Source organism: Ptychodera flava, chromosome 11 (genome assembly GCF_041260155.1).
Source record: "Ptychodera flava strain L36383 chromosome 11, AS_Pfla_20210202, whole genome shotgun sequence".
NCBI lineage: Eukaryota > Metazoa > Hemichordata > Enteropneusta > Ptychoderidae > Ptychodera > Ptychodera flava.
Window position 1 is genome coordinate 4,166,653 of NC_091938.1, and position 17,690 is coordinate 4,184,342.

The 17,690-nt window shown below is 35.3% G+C and overlaps 1 protein-coding gene and 1 long non-coding RNA gene across 3 annotated transcripts in view; one reads left to right on the top strand and one right to left on the bottom strand.

The window, feature by feature from the left end:
* The first annotated feature begins 1,439 nt into the window (after nucleotides 1-1,439).
* LOC139143307 (uncharacterized) lies at nucleotides 1,440-11,886 on the top strand. The gene is made up of 2 exons (XR_011554571.1): nucleotides 1,440-1,482; nucleotides 11,670-11,886. It is a non-coding gene; the product is annotated as an uncharacterized lncRNA (long non-coding RNA).
* Nucleotides 3,727-17,690, bottom strand: part of LOC139143306 (vacuolar protein sorting-associated protein 54-like) — a 35,768-nt gene continuing 21,804 nt past the window's right edge. Inside the window, exons 20-26 of one of the 2 annotated variants that reach the window (XM_070713533.1) lie at nucleotides 15,973-16,078; nucleotides 14,420-14,507; nucleotides 12,834-12,955; nucleotides 12,375-12,455; nucleotides 11,606-11,713; nucleotides 10,885-10,979; nucleotides 3,727-9,060 (exon numbers count right to left, since the gene is read on the bottom strand). In XM_070713533.1, coding sequence (XP_070569634.1) covers nucleotides 8,958-9,060; nucleotides 10,885-10,979; nucleotides 11,606-11,713; nucleotides 12,375-12,455; nucleotides 12,834-12,955; nucleotides 14,420-14,507; nucleotides 15,973-16,078 — 703 coding nt within the window. In that variant the 3' untranslated portion in view covers nucleotides 3,727-8,957. Of the gene's footprint in view, nucleotides 9,061-10,884; nucleotides 10,980-11,605; nucleotides 11,714-12,374; nucleotides 12,456-12,833; nucleotides 12,956-14,088; nucleotides 14,322-14,419; nucleotides 14,508-15,972; nucleotides 16,079-17,690 lie in introns of those variants that run through there. The other variant, XM_070713534.1, reaches the window with a different exon arrangement.

The window sequence follows — 17,690 nt, forward strand, 5'->3', positions numbered from 1 at the left end:
TTAGTTCAAACTAGCAATTTTTAATCGATGCTGTGGCAGATTTCTGAGGAATATAACGAGCAATAGTTCAAAGATACACTGGAAGATATTCCGTGTCTTTATTTAAGAACTCTTATCTATTACTGAACGGCACATACCACTTCTGAGCTATCTCGTGTTCCATCGCCGATTTACGATTGAAGAGAATTTGTCCATCTTCTGTCAAGATTGTTTAGTCAGTTATGTGTCTGTTCTCAAAAGAGTTAAGGAAAAGACCCTATTGAGTTTTTGGTACTTAAGCCTTACTTTTCGGTCAAGAAAAGTATAATTTTCATGTTGTATTTAAGTCATTTGCTAATTTGTCGCCATTTCAAGCATTATTAGTCATTTTGAATGTTATATACGTTTCTCAAATTATGTGACAGAAATCTATCGATAATCTTGAATGTATAAAAATTAACAAGGTGAATGAATTGGACGGCTACGGAAACCAGTAATGTCAATTCTTGAGAAAGTTTAGATTTTGTCACAATTCGATGGAGTGCGCAAGCTGATAATGATTTTTTCACTTTTTCAGGCGTTAATGAGTTTATGTAAAATGTTGTATTCAGAAATATGTATGCTATCAGTCTAGACGGCTGCATTTTGCACCGAGCTGGTATAATATCAACAAAATGTAACTCATAATCATAGAGCAGTTGATAAGTAGATAGGACCATGATCCCTACATGGAAACGATGGAGGGACTGTGATATGATTTAAAAAGGGGAAAATGATATGCTTGTTTCATTTTGTCTTGTTTGTTTTCCGGTGATTTCATCCAGACCAACAAGTCTTTTGACAGATGTGTCAGGCGTCCTAGCAAAGGTTAATATTTTTGCTAGGACGCCTGACACATCTGTCAGAAATTATTATTAATCTAAATCTTGATAAACGGCATGCCATATTGGTTCAGCCTATGTATAAAAAGTATGTATGTTTGCGAAGCACGACCCTTGGAGCCTCTTCTGACATCACCAGACTACAGCGGTAAAGTACACAACAAAGGCAAATAAAAATGTTTAATGAATAACAGAATATGATAGGTATCCACAACGAAGATCTCATCGTGTTTGATCTTCAAAGTTTCAAATATAGTTGATCCTTTGAGAAGGTATTCGGTCACAACATACGTCAGCTGATGACGTCTCCATAGAAACGTGACTCACTCAGTAAACTATCTTGACCTTTCTCTGACCTACAGTTCAATCTTTGATAAATCCGAATAAAAATAATTTTTAAGATTTTCAATAAATACTAACTGGATGTTTCTGGTCCTTGACATTCAGCAAAAGTGATGCGACGATGCAATTGTTTTTCTTTTTCTTTTCTTTCTTTCTTTATCTTATTCCTAACAATACTTGCCTGCATTATTGATACAACAGTTATTGTCTTTTGTCACTAGCTGCATTATATTTCCGTTTTCTTTTTAGCATTTTTGGACATGCAAACAGGGATATCAAGGTTAGTTATACTGATGAGTATGTAACCAAAAACGACATGATGCGCAGGTTCTGAAATGCAAATGACGCGCGCGATGACCAGAAACAATTTTTTTTGGCCTAACATCGTATAAATCTCCATATTATTAGAACGCGTCTTTGCTGTAAATTACAATGCAGGTTACGAGGTACATAAATGCTAGTATTCCACTTTTAATAAATAATGATTAGGATAAAATTTCAATACCAAAACAGTGCTAATTAAGGTAGTATACGTCTCGAAAGTGAAAGACTTAAACTTTTTGCTCAAACTTGCCCCAAGGAATCTTTCAAAATCATGAATGAAAATCGGGGTCACCTTGCAAATTTTGGTACTAGGGAAACAAATACCCCAAAATTTACCGATATTTGAAATTCAAAATGGCCGCCATTCCTGTGTTAACGCTATTGATAAAAATAACATTTTCGAATTTCGAAAAACTAAGCCGGTATTTTTTTTCACCAAGAGCTTTAAAATGAATCCCCACAAGTGGTACATCAGGAAAGAATTGTAAAAGTTGAGAGTCTGAATATCTGTCCCCGACGCGCGTTCTACCTTAATGTTATCTGCATACATGAATATTAACCCATCATGCATCTTGCAGTAAGAGACATTAAGTAGCAAGTATTTCATAATTTCAGAAGGGCATTCAGACGTAACGACGAATTAGATCGTTCATGGTGTCCGGTGAAAAATAACATCTTATAAAAAAGTAAAGTCGTTCGCATGTTTGGATCTGTCCATGGTCACGTGATCGTGACCAGCGGTAACTATTCTCACCACTGGGATTATAACTCGGACTGTGACATACCAATGTAGAGAAACTGAAAGTGTAGTAAAACTATATTTCAAGAAAAAAAAATCAAAATTTGGGGATATAATGCTACCTTTTTAATGGTAACGTCTTCTGATAAAGCGCATTATGCACTACAGTGCATCGGTAACTTGTGTTTGCGCTCCACCTCACATATCAATTTCTCAGATCATGTCGTTTTACAAATTAAGGGTCGATGGCGTGCAAACAAACTGATGATGGCCATTAAAAGTGAAACATCGTGAATTAATGGCTTTCGTAGTTTTTTCAATACTTATAAATATATTTACCGGTAGGGAGATCCCTCCCCGTTTTGAAGGAGAATGTTATAAGTTCGCACTCCACAAGCTGACGTTGTCTTTTTTTTTTGAAATACATGGATGCAACGTATGCCGGATAACTTACTTTTGTCGATGAATACATATTTTACAGGTAACAAACAGAATGAAAACACTGTAGATGAAATTATGACAGAGATTTCAACTGTATACAGTTCTGTGAAAGTTGATGTTCATAGTTGCACGAAATTAAGTAATGTTTCTGTTCTTTTGCATACATATATTGGCTTGGTGTCTTTTTTATTTCTGTACAATGAATATCATCATCGACTTCTGAATAACAATTTTAGAACAAACTAAAAACAAACGCACCCACTTTTGCTACAAAAGAGGGCGCTGTTCAGTTTGTCTGTTAGTTTTCAAAACCAGTGATACAATTAACCCTTTTCCTGCCAGACAGTAATAACTGTATCACTTCCCCATCAGCCAAGTCAGTGAAAAGCGGTATTGAGCCAAAACATGACGTATTTTCACCCACTTGGCTTGGTATGTTATAGCATCTTTTGTCCAATAAAAATCAACTTTAGAGTGTTATATTTTCAACAGCCTTCATTATTACATCATATGGAATACGTTGTGTTTCATTAATTTTAACCATCTTGACCTGGTGGTGAAATATGAACTTGGCAGGAAAAGGGTTAATGATTATGAATAAAACCCCAACAAACCCAAAAACAACATTGCAAGGATCTTTAAAATCACCACATAATTTACTGTTGTTCCATATAGACACAGTATTTGCTGAATGAAACATGGCACAAATTGCCAACACACTGAGTCGTAAGCACAGTGTGAATTAAGTTGAAGCCAGGGTTCTGATGTGCTGCTTAAACTCCTTCACACTGTTAATAGATTCAGAGGCTGACCGTGAAGGAATTGAAAACAGTAAGCTCTGACCAATATGCCTTGAAAAGCTAATTTGAGATGCCACAGATTCAACTCTTTGATACATAAAGACTTGGTGAAATTTTTAAAAATTTGTAGAATGGTTCCAAGGTTTCTGAAATTCTGACAATTGAAGGGCACACAGCTCTGGTAATGTTCACATTTAAAGAATACAAACACAAACGCATATTCATTTATATTCTTTTATTCCTTGTTACACTTGAAAATGACATTGATTGCACAGGGAAAGATACAATCAAAACAGCATATCCAAAGCATCTTTGTATATTTACATGAAGTAAGCACCAAGTACCTTGAAGTATAAAAGACAAATATCATTCACAAATAAACCCAGATTGAAATAATGATATGAAGTTGTGAATTTTCTTGATATTACACCTTCACAACTTAAAACCCAATATTTGGCAGGCTGGTTCAGAATCTCTGAGACTCATCTTCCAATTCAAATCACACATCCCAAAAAATATTTTGTTGAATTTTCCCCTAAAATTTCAGTTATCCTATAAGAAAATGATATTTACATGCTTTGCTACTTCTTCAACATTGATGTGTACGTATCGGTAAATATGTTGAATCTGTTTGAAATGGTGAGGGTGTGATAATAAAACTGGTGTTAGAGGGTAGGTGGCAACACTTATGGTTTAGAGGACGTAGACCGCATTTTGCATTAATCAATGAGTACCTAGAAAGCACAGAACATGTGGCGGAAAAAGGTGACTACAAAACACAAAAATCTTTCCTGTTTCAAGTTCTTAAACACCACTCCACAAGAATACTACACTGATCACTGAACTTACTCATCTCTCCGTAGTTACCCATATTTGCTTGAAGGCAAAAAACTTTTGATAAAACAGGTAAAGTAATTTTGACAACAGATGAAGAATGTATTTCCTAGACAATATAACATAGTTCCGAGTTAGACAAGGAGAAACTATTTTTTAAAACCCTGCAAGTGTGAAAATGAAGAATCTCTAGTGGCATAAATACAGTGCAATAGTTTCTGATTTACACATTTACATGGCTAAATAAATTGGTCATCTTTGAGACATACACATTAAATACAACACTTTCTATGTCATGGCATAGAGGTTTGTACAGATGTTACAATCACGTAGAGCACTCTGGTATAAAGGCAAGTCTTTGGTTTAGGAAAACCCAAGGAGAACACTGTGTACATGTATACATGTATTGCAATGCTATTTAAATGAAGTTAAATTTTGCATGCTTAAAATTTCAGATTTCAAGTTGAAAAACATAACCAAATTCCGATTATTGAGACCATTGAACTTGATGACTCATCAAGCTGAATGAAAGTCATAAAAGGAAGAAATATCTTCAAGTTCATCAAACACTGAGCACACTTAATGATGACATTTGGTAATGGTAGCTGTCCACAAAAATGAGAATGTCTCACAAACAGATTTAACTTTTGATTCATTTACAGTTGGTAAATCATCATAAATTATGACAAAACTTTGCATTGTTTATTTGTTGCCAAGAAACCATCCAACGACATGCTCTGATGAAATAATAAGTGAACAATAACTCAACTGATGTCTTCTAGTGTAAGAAAAATCTCAATTTTTGCTCAAATAAAGCTTTGGCTGATTTCAATACTTTGGGCAGGCAGGACAGTTAAAAAGTTATGAATGGGGTAACAGCTTTACTGACTTGGATAAAAAAGATTGGTGATATCGCTTATTGGGAAAAAGTTACTACAGTGGAATAAGTCTGAAAGAATAAATGACAAATGGTACATTTGTGTAATTTTTTGACAGATCACGTGAAAGATTGCAGCATTCATGAATTCTGGAACATTCCCTTTGATAATACCCAGGTTGCCTTTAGTGAATATAATCCAAAACTGTAACTGTAGGTTTATTATCACTGTAAGAGAAATAGCTTTGTAAGTTCACCCTGACCCTGTACTGATTGGAATCACAATAATTTTGATACTAAGACACACACAAAATCTACAGCACAAGAAACACTGGTAAAATAATGGCACACCATTGTGTGCACAAAGATAGACTGTATAGAATAATTTGTTTACGTGTCAGTACAAAGATACATCAGCAAAGACTCTGATCCATAAACTCCATAACTCTACAGAATGTCTATCAAACAAAACCGAGTTGTACAAAGAGAGTGTAAATATTTTCCAGCATCAACGCCCTTCTGCCAAAAATGGTTTGGTCCAGCTGAGATATGTATGACAGCAGGACTAAAATACAAGGCATGGGCACACACACAGAGTTCCAAAATTCAACTGTGCAGATGGATTTCTGATAAAATGGAGTTATAAAGACAATAAATATGATGAAGAAGTTTGATACTGACATACCTTCAAGGCAAACCTTGAGGATCTACATTTTGATTATAAAACCACTTACTGACTAGCTTTTCATATTATTTACATATTCCAAGAACTACAAAGGTAAAAAGAAATCACTATTTATGGGAAGTGTGACATTCTCAGCAAATGACATTTTTTTTTGAAAGAAATGAAGTTTGTGTTGATGCCCTCCCTCTTGCATAAACTTTGGATAGAACACAAAGGCTTAAGAAAGGTGATTAGGTTGAATTATAATTATGGTATTCTGCCATCAACTTTGAATTCAAGTCACGAGTCAAAACAATGAAGAAGTGGTAGATGTTACACTGGAATTGACAACTACAGACAGAAATTTTTGTCATGGATTGTTGTAAGTTGATAGTGGCTACATCAGACTGATTTCTACAAAATACTGCCTTTATTTACTCTTTACCCGATAGCTATTTATCAAATGTTTTTATTGTTTTGTACTCTTTCAAATGTAGACTCATGCCTAACATAGTTTCACAAGTTCCTAAAACATTAAGTGGCACAGTAACAGATGATATGACAAGGACGTCAGTGTTTATGTTTTGGCAGTTCTATTATCAAAACTCCCATCATGCATTGCTATTTTCTTGCATGTCAAATACATATGAGAAATCATTGTGAAAAATAACATGAAAATAAAGATTGTTATCTTTATAATGTGGAATATTTTGATACTCATGTCCAGTACAAGGTGCATCATTGCTGTCTTCAATGAATTATCACATACATTGACGTCACCTGTATTTCTATCATTCAAGTTTTGATCTAAAAGAAATTTGTAAGTTGAGTAGAATTACAAGAGGACTTGATGCATAGAATGAATGCTATACCAACAAAACCATTGGGCGTAGCAGCCAACATTGATTTTGTCATCTATCCAAGCCTCTTCCTGTGAGGTTTACAACATGGTTGAAACTTTGTAGCAAAATATGTCATATGCATTGTGCTCTAATGGACTCAGGAGTAACAATTTGGAGACATTAAACATACATAGAAACAGGATTTTCTGTCACAAGTCTTGCTTAGGTGGTGATACACTGACTTGACCCGATAATGACGGTGTGTGCCTTCGCCATCTTATGGGTATCTTGATTTTTATGCTGATTAGAATGTCTTCACCTATGCTGGGTTAACTTTACCAGGTATTTTCTACAGCATTAGCAATATGTTGCAACATGAACCTTTGATTAAGGAAGAATGTGCCCTGGGGACAGACATTTGGACTTGAATTGTTCCAATACTTTTCTGTTTTACTGTTTGTTGAGGGCTCATTTTGAAGATCATGGAGTGAATACATGTTTTAAATGTCCTAGTTTTGAGAAAATTAAAAATTTAATTGTCACACTAGAGTCAACACAGGCATGGCAGCCATTTTGAATCTTAAATGTTACATAATTTGTTTTCCTTGTTGATTTGGTAATAAAATGGCTGAAGTTTCCTTTAAGAAACTTTGAGCAGCAGTTTAAGTATGTCGATTTTTAGACGCATATTATCTTTGATCCATCAGCAGTTCTTGTTGTGTGTGATACATGTTACTAGTTTTGCTGTACTCCCATCTACATATTGAGATATCGATCATACTGCTGGACAACAAAGCCAGTATTTGTTACAAGTCTTGTTATTCAATGTTTATTGAGGGCAATAAAAATGTCAATGCCACAAGAGTGCTATTCATTCCACACTGCTTATATTTGATACAGCACAGTGCTTACACTTCCTGTTACAATTGGAAAAGCTGCAATGTATGGCATTTACAAGTTAGTTGCTTGACTGAAGTTTATAAATTGCAAATCAATACATTTTATATGAAATGAATTAAGTAGGGTATTATGAACACTGGACGCTTCTATCATATGTCAGTGGAACTCTAATATGTAGATTGATGGAGATCCAGCTACCAAGCACTGCTGTTTTCTTATTTGTATATATAATTCATGATAAATGCTCTGCAGACTTTCCAGGCAAATCCTTTGGTTTATGTCAGCACACCATTAAATGGCCAGATACTATAACGTTTGATGATTTTTCACAAATTTTGTTTGTATTTAAATTGCAAATTCCAGTTCTACTCCCAAGCATGTCTAAAAACCAATTATCTAGCTTGTTAAGATAGTGTCTATACATGTAAAATGCACAGCTATTGTTTCCGTATGAATTCTAGTCCAGACCAGAATTCACTTGTCAACAATAACAATGCAGTTTACACATATACAGGCTGAGTTGACAAGCTGAATACTGTGTATCTCAACATGCTTTGGGGAGTAGAACAAGAACTTGCAACTGACATTGAAAACCAAAATGGTGAAATATCACCCAAAGTTACAGCTACTTGACCTTTCAGTGTTGTTTATCCATCATCATTGCAATTGCAAATATAAATAAATGTAATGCTAACAGCACACAGCAGTCAGTAAAAATGTTGCATCATTTATGCCTGGCTTAAAGAATTTGAAAGAAAATACACAAGTACAGGTGAACAAATACTTTAAGGTGATACAACATGTGTTGTCATGCATAATTACTTTTCACACAGTTTTCATAAAATATTTCATAAAATATTTCTGAACAAAATGGTTACTTTTGGAATTTACACTGATATATGTTGCTAGATTTTTCAGTAAAATTTGAGAAAGCATCTGATACAATGATGACATTAGTAAGGTAGTAAGTGCAAGGCAGAAACGACATGTAAGTAGTTGACAAAGTGTACATGATGTGCAGTGATAAGAGTTGGGTAGTTGAGGTTGCAAACAGTGAATGAAGTCTGAAAGTTTATTGTTTTGTATTCCTGCTAATGTTCAGCATTGTGAAGAATTTTCACATTGTAAAGAGTACATCAGTTTACAATCCTCTTAGAGGAAGCATTGTCTTTGAAGACAACATACAAGATACCTCTGATCCATCGTTTGTGTTTTCTTTTGAACTTAAATGCAACAACTGTTGAAATCTCTTGCAATCCCATAATGCAATGTGCAGCTTTCCCATGATGCTCCTGTCTCTTCTCCCAGAATGCCTGTGGAGGTATCCCAGCATGCTACCTGTTCTCCCAGATGTCATCCATGTTGTCTATTAAATCTTCTAGGCAACTCAGTGTCTTTAAGTTTTCAGTGTAAAAAACCAAGTCTGATGTAACCAAACTACAGAATAAAATGGATTAGAAGTCTTTGAATGAAAGAAATTGAGTAAAAATTTTCAAAGTTTTCAGAGTAATAAATTAAGCCTAAAATCACCAAACTAAAGTACAAGAAGACAATAAATCTACAGGAATTTTGTAAAAGTAACAGACATTATCACATGAACTGGCCCGAATTCCCACCTGTGTGACGTAGAACAGGACGGATAAGAAATCCGAATTACCCCTGTTGTACGTCATCAACCGGAACTTTTTTCTTGCATGGTACCCTTCATGCGGGTCGCGACGTGAACATAGACTGACTTGCAATTGTCGTGATCGATGCCATGTGCCATGCTCTCAAGACACTTTTTCAAAAAAGGTGACGCGATAAATTCACACATGGAAACATAGAAGGCATGTCCAGCGAAATTTCGAGTCGCTAAAACTATAGCTGTTCCCGAGAATCGAATGGGGATACCGCCGATCCAGTCGAGTCGCCTCGTAAGGCTCAATGTGGACGTCGTACCTGGCGATCCCGGTTGGCGATAAACCTAAAATCTTCACCTCAACGGAAGTTCAACTGAATAAAGGAGTACAGTATAATCTTCGGGAAAGCGACATACAGGCAAAAGCATAAAGTCATTCGACTAACAACGATAAATTTCCTTCATCATACAAAAAATTCCGTAAATTCTTGCTCGGAATCAAACCTGTAGCGGCGTAAGGTTGTAGCGCTAGCGAAGACATCAACTGTTGAGCTGTAGGCTATAAGCTTATGCATTGCAGCGCTGTGGAATCCGATGTACTTCGAAAGTTGACTCAGACAACACTCAAAACAGAGTTTCCGTCAAGTAAAATTAGGATGTATCTACGGGTGAGATATATGTCACTGCAAACATCAAAATCCTTAAGACGAAAACATTGACGACCGAGATCGGGATTAACGAGTTGACACCGGCATGGCAGAGACCGGTGACGGCAGCGTTGTGGGCATAAACATGCAATGAGGTACACTCTGTGTGTCATCGAACGGAATCTTTCGCGCTCGCCACGGTCGTAAACTTGTGTGATATTTTGAAAAGCCACGGAATCTCTGAGAATGAGAATTACTGTTTCGGTCGTTGCATTTACTTCATAAATCTATTTGTAAATATTCTGAATAACTCTGAATACTGTGGCTATCCGTCGCTAGCACGATGAAAGTTATGTCGACCGTACCGATGGCCGACTTGCCTTGGCATCGGTACAGCGCGAGACAATGATTGACAGGTTCACGTGACCGAATCCGTATGTCTTGTTGGTGGAGATACTATTTCATGTAGCAAATTTCAGCTTAATGGATTTATGAATGAAAGTATCTCCTGGGTGACGGGCCGCTTTACTCTTTAAATGAAAGTAATCCGCGTAAGTAAAACACAAATCGCGACGAAATTAATGCAATTTGTTACGATAATTTTGATCCATCTACGTCAAAAGAAAAATAAGAAGACTGTTCATGTGATAAATATATAATCCCATGGTATTTTTCTCTGTTTGACGTCATCGTATACTCGTGTTTTTCGCGGAACCGCACAACTTCTCGCCTTCGGCTCGAAGTTGTACGGCTCCGCGAAAAACACTCGTATACGATGACGTCAAACAGAGAAAAATACCATGGGATTATATATAATAATTCTATGATTACTTCTCTGTTGGCTGACATATCATAAGATACGGTTAATAGCAAAATGTGATCAGAAAAGAGATTAATTATTTATTTTCATTTGTTGAAAATCGCACAGCATAAAAAAATGTGCTTAGGACAATATTGAATTACAGACAAATGTTGCACCAAGAAATTACTTACCCGTGTTGAGGTCCCCCATCATTAGAAACATTCAGTTTAATCAACTGTTGACGTAAATGCTCTTTGAAAGATACGTTAATTCTCATAAATAATACCTACAATAAAACAAGACAAAATGGGAAAAACTTGTGATGCAACTACATAGAGAATGAGGTTTTTTATGCAAAGTGAAATTGAAGTGTCTTATTGAACAACTATGAGGCTTTCTTGACCTGTGGCATAGCAACAGAGGAGAATATCCTAATCAATTTCTCATCTCCTGATTGGTCAATTTTGAAATGGAAGGGGTACAGATGAAACTAAATATCACAAATTAACCATTTTCTGAAGGATTGCCTTAGTAGCAATAATAGTCATACATCAATTACAAATATTTGTTTTACAAGCCAAAGCAAGTTGAAAGTTCAACACCTACTATTTAGCTTGTCAACACAGTGTCTATATGTTTAAAATGCACAGCTATTGTTTACATTTGAATTCTAGTCCGGATCTGAATTCCCTTATCAACAATAACAATGCAGTCTACTCATATACAGGTTGAGTTGACAAGCTGGATAATGTGCATCTCAAATTCTCTGGGAGTAGAACAAGATACTGCAGTTGAAATTAAAACAAAAGTAATGAAAACAAAACATCAAAAGTTACAGCTACAGGCCCTTTTATGTCACACAATAAAAACGATTAGAAACGATGATAAGAAATGAATACAGGTTTCACTCACTTTAATTTGTTCAGGTGGTAATAAATCTATAATGGCTTCATGAAGTTTGTTGATTTGTTTACAGATTGCACGGAATGAAGCAGAAGGTACCGGAGCCTTAACTTCCCACTGGAAGAAATCAAACAACTTGAGTAAAACAAATGAAGACAATGTTCACTTTAATTTAGGCTAGGATGATGTATATTTCAACGTCAGTTGAGGTGACAGATTCAACTATAGAGGGCGCATATCTTGTCAGGGGCTGTGACTGAATCACAGTCCCACAAAACCATTGTATCGTTGACCTTTTCCTGCCAGACAGTATTAAGACTATTACTTCCCCATCAGCCAAGTCAGTAAAAAGTGGTATTGAGCCCAAACATGACGTATTTTCACCCGCTTGGCTTGGTATGTTATAGCATCTTTAGTCCAAAAAAATCAAGTTTACAGTATTTATGTTTTCAACAGCCTTCAAATGTACAGTATTATGTTAAAATACACCATATGGAATATGTTGTGTTTCATTAATTTTAACCATCTTGACCTGATGGTGAAATATGGACTTGGCAGGAAAATCGTTAAAAAGAAGACTCAGCTTGGTTGATGTCGCAGGTTTCATGTGTTTAAACTGTAAAGAATGACAAGAAACAACACATAGCGCAAAATATTCTGTGATAAAAGTAGCTGGCTTTTAATGTTCCTGTTATAAAACCACACCTAGTAATGTAATTTTTGAACACATTCAAAATTGTGGATATCTTATGCTTCTTTTATACAGGAAGAGACATACCTTAGACAATTGTTTCTCAAAAGCACTGTCCATAATTGCAACAAGTTTACTGGATATTTCTTGCACATGATCATTGTAATCCTGTGATACAAAAGACAGCAAAATTAAGACAGTCAGATGGAAATACATCAAAGTAGATTCTGAATGACCTTTCATGTATACTTCACTTGTATGTGCAAAAATGAATATTTATCTGAAATTTTTTACCAGACTTTCCAAAATAAGGTATCGCAGAATGAGGGAACTGATACTTTGTGGCTAGAAATGTTATGATTACACAATTTACACAGTAAAATATACACACTATACATTCCTACAACATGCTACAGCACTGATCACGACTGAAAAACAATACATTTGGCCAAATTTTTGTCAGTGTAGCAAGTCTCACGTATACAATACCCAAATCCCTTCTTGTAATCATATCCTGCTATGACTATCATAATTTTCAGTCCTTACCTTTGAAATTTTTTCAAACTGTTTCAACATGACATGCTGCTTAGGTTGTAATCTTGACTCAAAGTGTGTTTTGACCAAAGGAATGTAATAAGCTACTAGTTGTAAACATCTCGATGCTAAAGCTGCAGAAATCAACAAAATGAAAGAAGGGGCATGTTGTTTTGAAGTTGAATTGATATATTGTTGGAGATATGATGAGCATAAAAAAGTTGTTTGAAACCTTTTGTCACAATGGTTTGGTTCAAACCTATTGTTATCAATGATGATTTTGGACCTTTTCACAGGGAATAGGGTGAACAGGTTAAAAATAAATTTGTAAATGGAGGATTCATTTATCATAATTTGCTTGTGGGTATAAATACATGCATAGAATAGTTAAATGTTTCTATGTGTTTGTGTATGCGTGTGTAAAGTACACACATCTGTGAGTCATTTAAGACTCAAGATTAGCTATAAGTGAATTACCATGTGGCATGTATTCTGAGGCCATGGATCATGCCACGTGTACATTATGTCTGGTACAGTGGGAGTAGAGCAAACGTCTGTGTGTTTGTCTTTTCCTGATCCATGACAACTATATGAATGAGAATACACACTTGCTATTCATAAATTTTGTATTGCTTTATCAGTAGATTTTCTGTACAATATTTGAAAATAACTTATTACAGCTGCTCCTCCTTTTTTATTTTGATATTAATAAGGGATGCAGAAAATTCACTCACCATATTGAAAACAAGGTGTTACAGACTTAACCCTTTGAGCGCCAAAGTCCATTTTTGTCCCCTACATAAAATAAACCCCCTGTCAATTTTTCTCAGACTTTTGCCAAAATTTTGAGAAAAAAACTAGCCAAAATGATGTCCATTTGGTCCAAAATTATCAAAAAATTACAGAAAAATTCATAAAAATTGGTAAAATTTTGCACTAAAATTTTGGCTGGAGAAAATTACAGCGCTCAAAGGGTTAATTCTGTCTGGCTGCCAAGTTAATATTTGCTCCTAAAAACCATAGCATAACGCATTTTGGTAGTTTTTTCCTTGCTCACAGCCAGCACTTATTTTTAACACCATGTGCCTATTTTCTACATCCCTTGGTTAATACTAGACCTTGCATCCACACCAGAAAGTGGCAAATCTAGAAAAAACAACGGTTCTGCCTACACTATCTCGCTCAGTTTATAAAATTGCAAGTGAAGAACATTTATGACAAATTTCAACTTTTTAAGGTAGAAATCACTGTGCATTCGACTGGCAAACTTCTCTGAAAAATAACATTGTGTCTCATCAATTTCACGCAACCTGCTCACAACTAAAAGTTTAAATATTGATCATTTGCATTAATGTAACACGTTTGAAAGAAGTTACAATAGAGTAATGTAACTTTAAGATGAAAAAAACACTATTTCAAAGAGCCTGTCACATGATGAGATTACAGAATCTGAGATTTTTTGCCTGAACAAATATCGGTATCTTGGAAACGGGTGACAACCTGAAAATGAAACAGAGGTGAAGAGAACTCAGACATATAATTTTTCATTTAGTAGTTTGACAGCAATCAAGATTTATTAAAAATATCACATTTATTACCTAAGTTTTTTGTTGTAATTGTCTTCAGACCGACTAACTGCAGTGCTCCTGCACCTAGTACCAGCTGACAGGTCCTTGAGTTAAAATTCTGTTGAATGGAAAAACCAACAGTAAGATAAAGCAGTCTATAAAGGACATGAGTGTAATACTATGATTTTTGTACTGTTAATTTTATCATAAGATGTCTGCAAATAAAGATAATTTCCAGGAATGATATTGTTGTTATTATGACAACAACAATGCATTTATGTTGGTGGGAATGATATCATTTTTGTGATCATAATATTACTCAAATACACAAATTCTTTTCCTCAACATTGTATTAAAAGGAGCTTGACTTTTTACAGGGGGGATGTGGGGTGTGTTTGTGTAGGGGGGGGGGGTGCACCAGGGGAAATCAGGGGTTGTCAATCACGCAAAATGTGGCCCTCCAACAGGACAGATTTGTAAAAAATGACCCTCCCAATTCTTCTGGCCCACCCACTTGTAATAACCGTAAAATCCCTAATGTTATACCAAATGGTTTGACACGACACAGAAGATTTTTCTGTTCAGAGAGTAGTAAACAACAATAATAATGATGATGATAAGTCAGTGATTGTTATGAGGTAAATGCAAAAAAGCCCTATTTTACACTCAAGCCATAACTGTGAAATGTATTTCCACTTCAAATTTTTAAATGTGTTCAAATGCTCTGATGTAATTCTATGAAGCTCTTAATGCATTTATAGCGTACAGAGAAATTCTGTGAAAACAGCGGATTCTTTTTTGTTGGTGTTTAATAATCACAAAAATTTCCAGTTCAGGAGACAGCAGTGTTTCCATAAAAAGTTCTGATAAATGTACTTGTGGTTATGACAATGCAATTGTCCATATACATTTCCCATGAATTTCTAGATCAAGGAGTATGGTAGTAAGGAAGTATGCACCTTGAAAATGAAAGATTTGTTCAAACTTTCCTCAAGAAAACTTTCAACATTCTTTCTAAAAATGAGGAATAAAAATCAGGTATGACCACGCAAATTTTGGTACCCAAGGAACATTCATAGAGTTTAGTCTATCAGAAAATATTAAATCATTGATGTTGAAAATGAAAGATTTGTTCAAACTTTCCACAAGAAAACTTTCAATATTCTTTCTCAAAATGAGGAATAAAAATCAGGTATGACCTCGCAAATTGATGTTGAAAATGAAAGATTTGTTCAAACTTTCCTCAAGAAAACTTTCAACATTCTTTCTAAAAATGAGGAATAAAAATCAGGTATGACCACGCAAAGTTTGGTACCCCAGAAACATTCATAGAGTTTAGTCTATCAGAAAATATTAAATCATTGATTTCCAAAGGCGGAGAAAATTGTTCAAAATGAGCTAACACAAGTTGGAGACCAGAAAAGTTCTGTAAAATTTTGAGAGTCTGAATATCTGTCCCAGAGGTAAATTCTACCTTCAAAACATCCATGAGGAATTCACCAAAATTAAACAGTTAATTCAAAACTTGATGGTGTGGGAGTTCTTCACATACCATCTTTGTTCACTGATATCTACACTCCTACCTGTAATATTTCTATAAGTCTAGTCAGTATATCCGGTACAGCAGACGGCATATCATCAAGACACTGGCAGTATTCTATAATCATCTTCAACAGTAACAACACAGTTCTGTAGGATGGTAAAGACATCAATGTCAGTGCTTTCGCTAAGGTTAGGGAATATAGGTAAATTAGTTTGGGAACTCTGAAAAAATGTTGTTATTCTTGTAATATGATTCACTTTAGAATAAAATTATACACAAACATGACGTTTTACAGATTTTATATACTTCCCTAATAAAGGGAAAAAACATCAAACATGTAATGCAAGTATATAAAACTTATGATCACTTGTGAAGTACACTTGAATTACTTATCCAATTTCAGTCAATATTATAGAAGAATGTTACAACAAAACAAAAAGTATCTTAAAAAAATACTACAAGATAGCCTTTCTCCATTTAATCAATTGAACTACAAAAAAGTTCAATTTGCAGTCTTGCGTTTCAGGGTCTGTAAAAGCCATACTATGACAACTATAAACAATGTACACTCAAATATACCAACTATTATAAACAGAAATTTCATTTTGCTGAGGGCTTAGTTTCACTAGGATTTTCCTAATTAAGTACCATTGTTCTCATTTCAAAAGGGTTTAAAGATAATTTAGAAGAAGAGCATATCAATTTGTTGACCTCTTAGATAGATCCATATATGGATCTATGCAAATCCATAAATGGATCTATGCAAATCCATAAATGGATCTATGCAAATCCATAAATGGATCTATGCAAATACATGTAGGACTAAAAACACGGTGAAAGGGTTTTTAATGGTGCTTCCCAAGTTTTGTGGAATGCCCTATGTCTCCAAATCCATCATTGCGAAAATGTGAACGCTTTGAAACATTTGCTGAAAACAGGTCTGTTTAAAGGGAGGCCGTCGTCGGAACTGTGCTCAATGGTCACTAGGGACCCCTACGACAGATGTAAATACTGTATCCAAGGAACATTGGCAATTGATGAAAGTTAAAACATGTTTGTCATAATGTTCATCGTAAATTAACAAGTCATCGTTGATGACACAGTCCCCACTTGTTAATGGGTGCTTTGATTACAGGTCCTCAGACAGGATAGAGTCCTCTTCATTAGGTCTGTGATAAAAATACTTTTGAATAAATTCGCTTGATACATGTCTGAGTTGTAGTTCAGGACATGAAAAAATCGTAATAAAATGGCCGTCTGGCAGCCATATTGGATCGTATCACAAAACAAATTGACGTGCATATGTATGACATAGGTCAATGTCCTTGTACCAATTTTGAATAAAATCGGTTGAGATATGCCTGAGTTATGGCTCTGTACATGAAAAAATCGTGACAAAATGGCCGCACGGCGGCCATATTGGATCGTATCACAAAAAGAATTGACATGCATATCTATGACATTGGTCAATGTCCTTGTACCAACTTTGAATAAAATCAGTTGAAACATGCCTGAATTATGGCTCTGTACATGAAAAAATCGTAATAAAATGGCCGCCTGGCAGCCATATTGGATCGTACCGCAAAACAAATCAACGTGCATCTGTATGACATATGAAGTAATCCTTGTACCAAGTTTGAATGAAATCGCTTCAGGCATCTCTGAGATATCTGCGTGAACGGACGGACGGACGCACAGACGGACGGACGCACGCACGCACGCACGGACATGACCAAACCTATAAGTCCCCCCGGACGG